General features: G+C 41.1%; 1 protein-coding gene across 1 annotated transcript in view; it reads right to left on the bottom strand.

Moving 5' to 3' along the window:
• Positions 1–2,456: 2,456 nt before the first annotated feature.
• tiam2b (TIAM Rac1 associated GEF 2b) overlaps positions 2,457–12,198 on the bottom strand; it is a 54,064-nt gene continuing 44,322 nt past the window's right edge. Inside the window, exons 15-25 of the mRNA XM_023411083.2 lie at positions 9,723–9,911; positions 9,004–9,072; positions 8,791–8,916; positions 8,023–8,131; positions 7,706–7,885; positions 7,460–7,578; positions 6,359–6,467; positions 6,185–6,243; positions 5,903–5,993; positions 5,693–5,780; positions 2,457–4,643 (exon numbers count right to left, since the gene is read on the bottom strand). Of these exons, the coding sequence (XP_023266851.1) occupies positions 4,079–4,643; positions 5,693–5,780; positions 5,903–5,993; positions 6,185–6,243; positions 6,359–6,467; positions 7,460–7,578; positions 7,706–7,885; positions 8,023–8,131; positions 8,791–8,916; positions 9,004–9,072; positions 9,723–9,911 (1,704 nt within the window). The 3' untranslated portion in view covers positions 2,457–4,078. The remainder of the gene's footprint in view (positions 4,644–5,692; positions 5,781–5,902; positions 5,994–6,184; positions 6,244–6,358; positions 6,468–7,459; positions 7,579–7,705; positions 7,886–8,022; positions 8,132–8,790; positions 8,917–9,003; positions 9,073–9,722; positions 9,912–12,198) is intronic.

The following is a 12,198-nucleotide window of genomic DNA, read 5'->3' as shown; positions in this document are numbered from 1 at the left end:
CAAACAAGAACATCTGGCCTCCCGGTGAAAGCTGAAGTTTTCCTGCTTATAGATCACACTGAAACATGAATGTTCTATTCAATTCAATTTTATTTAAACAGCGCTGAATCATAACAGAAGTTATCTCAGGACACGTTTAGACTGTACTATTTAAATTGTAGATAACAAGGTAAATCCTAATACATCTGGAGATGCATGTTAACCACAGATGTGCTTTATTATTGTATCTGTACGATAATTCAGCCCTTTGTATGATGCATGATCAGTTATTCTAAAAACCTGTACATATACAATAATTTTGACTTATCATAGTTTTATCCATCAGCTACACCACTCATACTTCGAGGGTCACAAGGGGGCAGGAATCAATCTCAGCTGATATTCGGCAAGAGGTGGGGTACATCAGCAGGTAATTTAGACCAGTTAACCTGCATGTGAATGAACTGTGGGAGGAAGCCGGAGGAAACCGATGCATGCACACGGTTTCTCCCACAGGAGTAAAATGGTGTAGAGCTGATTTTGAACCAGCTGGATTATTCATCCTAACATAAAAATGTCGATAATGGTTCATGGAAAACTTATATTGGGATATTCATGGAGGGATTACATATCCCATATGGCCTGGGAACACCTTGGGATCCCCCAGGAGGAGCTGGAAAGTGTTGCCGGATGTCTGAAACCTCCTGTTTAGCCTGCTGCCACCTCTACCCAGCCACTGATAAGTGGAAGAAAATGGATGGATGGAAAACTGATACTCGATCTGCCATTGATGATTCATCTTATTTACGGTCAGGTCATAGTTTGGTATTATTTATGGTCCTAAAATGTTCACCTGCATGGTACCAGCTCAACTTGACTTTATTCGCCTTTTTTGGTTTTCCATTGGACAAAAGTTATGGATAGTACCTGGTACCTGATACATTTTTTGGTATCACCTCCACTGAGACTCCAAGCGAGCATCACGCTTGTACACTTTGGACAAAACGGTCATCAAATAGGTATTAAATTACAGTCAATGTGATAACAGTCACTATTATGATACATTTCATGATATAAATTATTGGTGTGTCTTGCTTTCCAGCTGTAAATAAAGATGAAGTAGAGACATGTCTGTTATATGTGTATGAATGTGTTATAAAGGGGGTTCTTTCTCCTCTATCCAGCAGTAACTGTGGCAACAAGAGCTGGAGTGACTCAGCATCAGACACACACTTTTTTTTCTTTCCTTTTTAAAAATTTAATTTGCTCAGTGTCCAGAACAGAAGATTTAGAGTCTTCTGGGACACTGAAGTGAAATCAGACTGAAATAAATAAAAGACCATATTATCAAAGCCAAACAATCTTAATGTTCCTCTGTGAGAAAAGAATGAACTCCTACATAGTTCTTTTCATTTTTTTTTACCCATTGTTTTTAGTCTGAGGAGAACAAAGAGACTCGCTGCTCAGATCTCACAATGAAGAAAAGACTGAACAGGCATGCTAACATGTTAAACCTGCTACACATCAGTAGGAAAGACTCTGACCGTGGACTCTATCTGCATATGATCTGTGGCTGAACAAAATGAAGAAGTGAAAGAAAGAAAACAGCATCTGTTTAACAAGAACACGACTGTGGAGGAGGAATTCACAAGCAGCAACCACCCTAAAAATGAAGCTAATACACAAGTGCCAAAAACTGCAGTTCCTTGAATGGCCACTTGAGGCTGGCTCCAAAAGTGAGTCAACATCCATAGACTCCCAGCTTTACAGCAGAATGTTGGGCAATTTCACAAAGCGGCAAAGTTTGGAACTACTAAACTATGTTGATCATTCATTCATTTAACTTCTGACGACAACTTGAGCTATTCTTAGAGGCGTGAATGAGGGAAACCATGAATTGGTGGAACTGTGTTAAGACAGAGTGCAAGTTAAAATTTTAAGTAAATGGTGATTTCAAAAAATGTCCTTGCACACCTCTAAGCTTTAGTAATAGGTGCGTAGGATCCAAAAATAAAAAATCACAGCTAGGGAAAAGGTAAAATTCCCAATAAATGGAAAAACACAAATGGGTGCAGTCAGATGAAAATGACCCCCCCAGCAGAAAAAACTGAGACGAAGACACAAAGCTGTCATAAATACACCAAGACGAGAGGAAACAGGAGAGGGACTGATGGTAAGTGAAGCAACCTTTCTGACATTATCTGAGGCTGAGTTGAGCACATGTCACTATTGGAGTTTCCAGCTAGCTTACGGCTAACTACCTAATGTCTGTACTGTTGGTATTATTAGCTGGTTTTGGGGAAAAGAACAATGACTGCACAAATAGTCCAGCTGTCTATCAGAACACACCTTTACTCTTTTGCCAGGTGGCTTCCTTCCGCTTCCAGTCTTTATGCTAAGCTAGGCTAACTATGCTCTGACTCCAGGTCAGGACTTAACAGAGATCTGAACATCTGAAAGAAAGAGGCATAAGAGTATTTCAAAAAATGTTGAACTATTCTCATAAGCGTAAATGTGGCACTTCTATTACTTCCACGTGACTGTACAAGACCAAGACAAAAAGTTAACGTTAAGATCAATAAATCAAATTAAAATATTTTTCCATTTATTGGACTTTAACAGCATCAAGTCATTAAAAAGTTGTACACAAATATTTAAGAAAATAAATTACCAAATACTTTAACAGTTCAAAAAATAACATGAAAAGTTCATTTAAAATGAAACAGTTGTCTTTCTACATCTTCAGTCACAAAACTGAAATACACAAAACAAACTTGACAAAAAAATATAAATACAATAATCCAATCTGCCAGATATACAAAGGCTTTGATCCAATCCAGCAGCTCCAGATATTTACTGCAAACTGCTTTTGTCAAGAACAAAGAAAGAAAATATCTGTTACACAGAAAACTACAAATGAACAAATAAACTGTACAGAGAAAAAAACATTTACAAGAGATGACTCTGAAAAAATAATGATGAGTTCAGGCAGGTGAGGGTAAAAACACAAGTCCAACATTCGTCTGGTTCCTCCTGCTTCAGAAATATACAAGAAATATCAAATAGAAAGTTTTTCTAGATCCATCAGACAGAGAGCTGTAGTAGTTAAAAAAAAATTGAGTTCCAGATGTTTGAGTTCCTTTAAAAAAATGTTAAATCCACAGTGTGATTTCAAAAGTACAAAGAGAAAAAAATGTAAATATAGTTGGATCTTTAAATGTCAGTAAATGTGCCGCTGTCTTCTTGGAAAAGATGATTCATGATTTCATACTGTCGTCCCTGAAAATGTTCTGGAGGTTTGTGGTTTGTCACTGAGCTGGTGTTCAATCATTCCAATGGTCAATATTTGAAATAAAAATAAACAGAATAATGGTGTAATTTTAGGAAAAAAGGCCTTGATATTATGAAAATAAAGTCACAGTCAGTCTGTTCTAGAGTATTGAAATAAACAGCTTGTAATATTACAACGTCGCTGTTAGAAAATCGAACATTTTTCCTTGTAATATTACAAATTTTACATTTGGATATTTTCCTCAAATTATTTTGATTCAATTTCCATTTTTTCCCCTGACAGTGGCCCTGATATTGGTTTCTGTTCATTTTTCACCTTAACTGGGAAAGACTACTGGAAGTTTGTCTTCCATTTGTTAAAAAAATGAGTGGAAAAGTTATTTGCAGGATCCAAACTGAAGGTGTGTTTCCTAGATGCAGGTGTTGTAACAGCCAATCAGACGCCTGCCTTGGGAATGCCAAAAGTCATGTAATCCCAGTTTTTGTGGAGATTTTCCAGGTCTTAAAGAAGTTGAAGAGATGGGAGTTTTGTCCAAAAGATTTTACTTTCCAGCAGTGGGAATGAATTCAACCTTCAGCAGCGTAGTGGTGTCCACCTCTGTATGAATCGATCAGTATGATGAGTTGACATGTGATCACCTCCCCGTCCAGGTGTGAGAGCCTTCAGGTAAACGAAGACAGGAGTAAGAAGCACTCTGCAGGTCTCATTTTAGCTCAGTTTCCAGGATCAGCATCTGGAGTTTAGTTTCACTCTCCCTGGCTGGAGGAGTTTGGTAGATCAGCTCTTCAGTCTCCTAGCACTTTAGCTTTAGCCCTGTAGTGAGGGAACAGCAGCCTTCTGAATCCCTAACATGGTGTCATAGAAACAGTCTTCGTTAATCATGGAGGTCATGCTCTGAACACTGTAGTCTCTCTCCAGCAGGCTGCTGAGGTCCAGCAGTTCTCCTCCGGGGCTTCGCCTCAGGCTGGAGCTCCGTCTCTCCTCCGTGGTCCTTAGGTCTTCACTTGGAGATGTGGCTCCTCGTTCTGCCTCCTCCTCTCTGAAGTTCAGCCTCTGCAGCTGAGCTTCGAGATCGCTGGTCAGGGAGCAGAGTCTGGTCCTCTTCCCAGAAGAGTCGGATGCAGCACGGCTGGGCAGCAGAGGCTCCGAGCAGGTGTCTCCCAGGAGGAACCTGCCTTCAGGTCTGCAGCTCTCCTCCGGCTGGTGATGAGTCACCCTCTGGGTGTCGATGCGACTCCTCTGCTGCCTCCTCCTCCAGGAGCTGCTCCTCTCAGCCGTTGACAGCCTGGTCCTCCTCAGGGAGCCGACGGGTGCTCGGTCTCTGAGGAGGGAGCGCAGGGCTCGCAGCATGCTGGCCTTCGTTTCCAAGCCACTAAAACAAAACAAAAAGTCAGGAAGGGTCAAAACTGAGCGCCGTAACTAACGAAAACTCCCAGAGCTGCAGGTGAAACTTTCAAATGTCTAGCTTTGTCCAAAATCTGACGATATTCAGTTTACTGAGATTGAAAACAGAAACAAGACCCTCACACAGGAGAAGCTGGAACCAGAGTTTAGAATTTTTCCTTAAGAAAAGACCAAAAACAAATTAAGATTAAGATTAGATTAACTTTCTTTAGGACTGCAACTAATGATTATTTTCATTGTCTATTAATCTGCTTATAATTTTTTTGATTAACTAATTAAAAGTTTGATTTATGAAATGTCAAAAAAACAGAGAAAATGTCAAGTCACAACTTCACAAGATCAAAGGTGACATCAAATGTCTTGTTTTGTCTGAACCAAAAGTCCAGAAGCCAAAGATGTTCAGTTTATTCATGTATATGACAAACAGGAGCAGTGAGTTCTGCCATTGTAGAATCTGAAACCTGAGAATGATTCACTGTCGTCACAGAAGCGATTAATCGATTATCTAAATAATTGTGAATCATTTTTCTTTCGAACAGCTCATCGATTCAGCCATAATATTCTATCAGTTGGTTAATCTTTTAAACGGCTTATCTAACATTCACCGAATCGACTCTGGCTTCAACCCTGAAACTGAGTCTAAAACCTCAAACAGTCCAGTGAAGAAGTGAGGACTGGTCCTCACTATGGTTTAAAACTGACAGACACACACACACACACACACACACACAGTACATAAAATATTTAAATTAAAACATGCAATTAAAATTCAAAAATTAAAAATAAACACATTTTTGTATTTTACTGCAATGAAATGTGAGTGTTCTTCAGTCAATAATAATAATAACGATAATAATAATAATAGTTGTGTGATCATCTGTAAATACGATGATGAATTGTGCAGGTCTGTGTCCACAGCTCTCTGCTGGTTTTATCTCTCATATCCATTAACAGCTGAACTAATGAAGCTCGCTGTGATCAAACTAAATGAATGTGAGTTGATGAGGATGTTTTCACCTGCTGCAGAGCTGAAACACCGTCTCCGGTCGTCCCTCCACCTCGGACCGGCTGTGAACCAGCTCCCACACACATGGGTTCTCCGAGCCTAAAAACACACACAGTTCAGTTTGTCAGGTCCAAGGATCAGAGTGCAGCTGCAGCACAGCGCCTCCTGCTGGAGGACTACTGTACAAAAACTCACACACAGATTGATGACTGGTCACTGACCTGTGATGTTGGCCAGTCTGACCTGAACTGCTGAAACTGGGATTAACCAGCGGAACCTGAAGGGGTCCAGATCAGCAGAGCGGGAGCCCGTCTGTCCAAAAACACAAAGTCAAATCTGTTTATTCTGTCTTTATGTAAATGAAATAAATAAGTGCGGGTTTAATCTTTCATATTATCACATAGTTTTGCCTGAACTACAACCACAGGGTGTTAATGTAACCTCTTTTAGCAGCAGGACAGTTGAGTGTCTGAGTGAAACCCAACCAAAAACCTGAGACTCACCATCCTCTTCTTCAGTTTGCTGTTCTCACGATAAACCAGGATGACAGCACGTTTGAACACTGAGGAAACAAGAGGATGAAACACGGTATTAATGTGGAATCAACCCAACACACCACCACCACACCAGACACCAGGTTTACAGAGGGAGCTATGTGAAAGTGTGTGTGTACTCACCGAACAGTGTGAGCTCTGGCTCTTTCCTCAGGCGTCCCAGACAGGGAAGAGGGTTCAACCAGACCACCGACGAATGGGCGAGAAACTCCCCCATCGAGATGTCTGTTACCTGAGAGGCAGAGAGGGAGGGAGAACAATCATCACTTTCACTTAGTAGTTCATTAATCAGTTCCACAGGGAAGAAACTTCACTGATTAATCACTGAAGTCGTCAGTTGTGTTGTTACCAAACACTTTTATCCCGCAGTAACTGAATCTCTTTGAGCTTTTTGACACAAGACATTTAAAGATGTCACCTGAGTCTTTGAGAACTTACTATTTTCTGTCATTTTACCATCTTAAAGCTCCATGTTTTCCTCTTCTCCTGTGTTTTATCTGAAGTGTTGATTAATTAGAAGATATATTTGTGGTTCTACATCTCCTCTCTCAGGCTTCTTTCTGGAGCTCTAGTAACAACAGGTTGGTGAGCCAATCAGAAGAGAGGAGGGTCTGAGCCTCTCTTCTGATTGGCTGATGATTTTCTGAGTGATCCAATAAAAATAAGGCAGATTTCAGGTAAACACTCAGAGAAACCAAATCCTGCAAGGTTGGGTGGTGGGTCCAGGTGGGTGGGGCTTGGGGTATGGCAGAGGGCAGTGACTGCTTTGTTGTGACATCACAAAGTCCCAGAAGTCCTGACAGTTCGTTTTAAGGCTCAGTTTCTGAATACTGGCTGTGAGCATTTCTCTGTGGACTGAATGCTTTGATACTTTCACAGCTCTACTATTACTATTGTTGCTTATTTCACAGCAGATTTCCATATGTAACCAACTAGACAGAGTAGTTGTGCTGACTGATGAACCGAATGTAAGCCAGATCTGGCCCAAATATTGCCACTGCTGTAAGGTTTGGCATTGTACACCTGGGCCAGTTCATCAGCCACCAATCAGATCTAACCATTTCGACTAGCTGAGTGTAGTTATTGGTTGATGTATTAAAGATTTTTTTAACAGTGCAGCAGAACTTTCTAATACACCTCTGTTTTTTAAACATTTTAGGCATTCGGCTGAAACTCCAACAGTGTTTAGTAAAGTCTGATGTGTGTGTGTGATGTTTTTGTTACCTGTTTGTCAGGTCCGCTCTGCTCTGCAGCCAGCTGGTCGAACACGCAGCCGTAATCCTCGTAGATCTTCTGCATCTCGTTAATGTGACTCGCCACCTTCTCCATCGCTCTCAGAGCCTCTGAGGGGACGAGAGACACGACAGCGGTGAGGACATCTACATCCATCTACATGTGCATGTCTGACAGTGGAAAGCGTGGTGTGTGTGTGTTGTACCTGTCAGGTGTGTGTGTGTGTGTGTGTTGTACCTGTCAGGTGTGTGTGCTCGGGGCTCTCAGGGTCGGTCAGAGACACCAGCTCTCGGAGCAGCAGTGGATACTTCAAGACCCTCTGCACAGGTTTGATCAGGAAGGACTCCAGAGACGACGAGTGCTGATTGGTCGGGTTCCTCGCCTCCAGGAACTGTTTAAAGGCTCCGTCTGTCTTTGCTGCAACAACAGGACGCTTTCATGAGTAAAAAGAATCACCTCCTGAATATAAACTGGAAAGTTTCCTTTTTTAACATGATTTTATCATCCCCCATCACATAAACGTTGTTGGAGATGATACACGACACGAGCCTCACCTCTCTCCAGAACCTTCTGGACTTTGATGTGATTGGCGCAGAAGCCGCTGTAGAGTTTGAAGTGGTCAGCGTAGTAAAGGAAAGACCCTCCCAACGAGAAGAGGAGTTTCTGAAAGTAAAAAGACTGGAAGTGTGAAAACGCTGCAACTGCATCAAACACAAACACTCAATCTGTTAAATTAGGAAGAAATAGGAATAATATGAGAAAGAATAATAACAATAATAATAAGGTAGAAATAAGAAAATAAAATGAAAGTAAGTGAATAAATAAAATTTATTATAATAATCCAAATAAATTCATTTTATTTTATTTTCTTTATTATTATTATTATGACTTTTAAATTTAACTGTATTTAATGTTGCATTGTATGTTTCACTTTATAATGGGCTAAAGTAAAATTAAAACAATACAATATTAAATACATTTACATTTTAAAGTAAGAATAATAATAAATAAAAACTATTTGTATAGCACATTTCATACATAATATACAGTTGTGTTTTACAAAATAAAAAAGACAAGAACAGATAAATTAAATAACAGTTAAAATACATATTTAGAAAAAGGAAGGAGTTAAAATAATAAACACTTAAAAAGATAAAATAAATGGAGAACAAAACAAATAAAAGAAAATAAAAAAGAAAGAGAGAAAAAATAAAATAACTAAAATGCAGCAGTAGTGCAGATGAACTTCTCTGATTAAATTCATTGAAATGAGTTAAAGCCAAACGAGCAGCAGCAGCTGAGTCAAAGCAATGAATCGTTACCTTGAACTGCTCAGGCGTCTCCAGGCTGCTGAAGTTGGGACAGGAGGCGATTCTCTCCTCCAGAGTTTGAAGAAAAACCCTCTGGAAGTCCAACATCTCCGGCAGGCTGCCGAACAGCGCCTCCATCTGAGGGAGAGACGGCGCTGTCACTGACACCAACAACATGACGTCTTATTATTTCATTCATTTAAAAAGTTTATGTTTTGTACGCACCTCCTCTTTACTGAGGAAAGTTTCCGTCTGCAGAGGGGTCAGGTAGATGTCAAACAGACAGACCAGGTCCTGATGGAGAGGACGACATCGACATGAGGCAACTTTATCTTTATTTGTCACAGATGCTTGGTGGTAAAATAAAGTAAAATAAAATATATAAAATCAAAGTAAAGGAAAAGACATTTGTACAGATGAAATGAAAGAACGAGTTACGATATCAAAATACCGGCACAGAAATATTAAGAATGTTAAATAATGTCAACAATTTCCCATGATACTCGTTTGATCTTTCAGCACCTGAATGTTGTGAAAAGCTAAATTATAAAAGGCTTTAAAAAATTTATTTTCATATTTATGTAATTATTAAACACTATTAAACTCATTAACACATTAAATATTTTTTTTATTTACAAATCGTCCAAACTCCTACTGATGCATTTATAATTAAATGAGGCATTAACATATTAAAGTCACTGTAAACACAAATAAGTCCACATTACAGTGTGTTGTTTACTCATTTATCTACTGTTTATAAATTCTAACTTTATAAATTTGTTGATAAATCCTGAAACTGAAATGTTAAAATAAAGTTTTAGCCTCTGATAGTAGTAACAGTGTTTCATCAGCAGTAGCAGTACTGTTACTTGCTGTGCTGTAGTGGTACTGTAGTTCTACTGTAATGTTATTACATTATGTAGTATTACTGCAGCAGTACCGACCTTGACGTAGGACTTCTCGGTGTCAACCAGTTCCTGGATGACTTTACGCAGCCGCTGACACACGCTCAGGTGGGCGGGGCTCGCAGGCGGCAGGCCCGCCTCTCTGCTGTACGGGTTCTTGGGAACGTCGGCATCTGCAGCTTGGCCTTCTGGGAAGGTCTGGTACAGAGAGTACACCTGATCCATGTTCTGGGGAGGGGGGGGGGGGTAAAACCACATTCCATTAATGTTTCGAACAGTGGAAGAGAACAGGAGCAGATAAAAGGTCAGAGGTCACAGAACCTGAAATGACAGTGAAAGGAGAGGAAGATAAGAGAATAAAACCAGATCCACGACTGCAAGCGTGGAAAAAGTCTTATAAAGACTTTAGCGATATTTCAGGTTCTGGTTCAGGTTCTGCTGCATCAGGTTTTTTAATTGTCAGTCAGGAGTCCGTCAGTTTTACACAACAGCTAAAGGCTAAATCCAATGTTTGACATGGACACTAACAGTAACATGATAAAATGCTACATGCTAGTTTAGTTCAGTTCAGATAGAAGATGAAATTTTTTTTACATCGAAGCAGCAAAAAACAATAAACACACAATAAGACAAGTAAAGACAGTGAACGTGCAGCTGCTGTAGCCACAAGACAAAAGCTTCATGTGATAAAAATAAAGAAAATGTCAATGTTAGTATGAAACTCATAGAACACCTGAACTGGTTTCAAGTCATCTGGCGCCCCCCCTCAGGACAAATTTTAATTTATTTATTAAATTTAAATTTTATTTTTTTTGAGTGTTAAAGATCTAAGAATGTCAGAGCTGTTCCTACTTTTTTTTTTTTCATCCAACCAACAGTTTACTGCAGTTTTCTGAACATTTCAGCTGCAGACTTCAGCGCTTTCGAGCTTTCATCTCGCTCCACCGTCTTAATCACTCCTCTGATTTAAAGACCAAGCAGCACCTGCGTTTGGTGGATGTGAGGCGAAAGTTGGCTGCGAGTGGCAGAGCCGCCGAGAGAGGGATCAGAGAGAGATTAACACCGAGTGGAGGTTAAACACCACTTAGGAAACAGAGCGGCTGCTGCCTCCTCTCACAGCCAGAGCTGCCTTCATCCAGCTGATCCCAGACCAGTGACCCTGAAACCACAACAGACCAGTCCCACACTCACTGGTTAGCAACTTGTTTTCACCTAACTGGTTACTAACTGGTTTGACCATCACTGGTAAAATAACTGGTTTGATCCTGACTGGTTAGTAACTTGTGACTGGATGAGACTTCCTAAAATCCCAGGTTGCAATATTCAAGCTGCTTGTTTTATTCACTTTAATATCACAGAAGCTGGAATATGATGTTTGCTGATTAATAAATCAAGATTGAATTATAAAACATTGTTTTGTGGCTCTCCATGATATCCATCTTTGTGTTAGTTCATTTGTATTCAGAACAAATCTTAACTAGACCAACATGTCCTGACTCATGACGGTTTGGATTATTAACAGAAACTACGAACGTCAGGAAACAGGAGGAAACGTTGTACTGTGTGCAGCGTTCTCTGCTGGTTCGACCCTGAAGGAGGACGAGGTTTTAACTGAGCAGCCGCCTCATTCATCATCATAATCTGTGCTGCCAGCCTCTAATAAACTGCTGACAGTCTGATAAATTCTCAGTTTCAGCCTGTTCGCCCTGCAGCCACCGAGCTTTCAATAACAGACGAGGACGCTTTGCTGTAACTTCCAGGACGACCGAGTTCATCTCATCTCTGAGGACTGAATCTGATTCACCGGAACCGCTGTCTGAAAGTCTGCAGTCCCCCTCGGACGCACCCACAGAGAATTTAGATTTAATGCTCTAATTATGGTAAAGCATCCGACCAGTGCAGCACAGGGTGGACGGATCAACACACACCACAACTGCTCAAAAACACAGAGGAAGTAGAGGAGTGTGATCCACCAACGTGCACTTAAACACACTCATTAAGATGCACAACAGACCAACAAACGAACACCTCCAGCATCACTCTCACTCTGTCTGTTTACCAGCAGCACGAGGCCGTCGGCAGGCCGCTGGCAGCTCAGGCAGCAGGCCGCCTCGTCCAGCAGCCCCACCAGCCGCTCCACCAGGCCGGGAAACACCTCCCCTCCCTCCTCCTCCTCCTCCAGCGTCTCCCAATCCTCCTCCAGCGGCAGCACCCAGCACAGAGCACCCATAGTGAGGGAGCGGGACAAACGGGGGCTCCTAGGCCGGGGTCAGAGGTCGTCTCCTGGAGCTGCTGCCAGCAGAGGAGGAGCCGGTCGGGAACAGCATCTACGAGTTCTCTCTGTTCCTCTGGGTGGACGCCATTAATCCCCTCCGCTTCGACTTTACAAACAAACACTCCGCACACTCCTGAAGGTGTAAGCCCGGATTATCGGTCATGTGACTCAGAGGGTGTCTGAGCTCCAGGAAGAACAAGAGCATTGTGGGAGATGATTTCTGCAGGTAGGTTTGAGGAG

This window comes from Seriola lalandi, unplaced genomic scaffold (genome assembly GCF_002814215.2).
Source record: "Seriola lalandi dorsalis isolate HSWRI2012SDOR001 ecotype SW California unplaced genomic scaffold, Sedor1 jcf7180002054448, whole genome shotgun sequence".
Classification (NCBI taxonomy): domain Eukaryota; kingdom Metazoa; phylum Chordata; class Actinopteri; order Carangiformes; family Carangidae; genus Seriola; species Seriola lalandi.
This window is presented reverse-complemented; position numbering and strand designations above follow the sequence as displayed.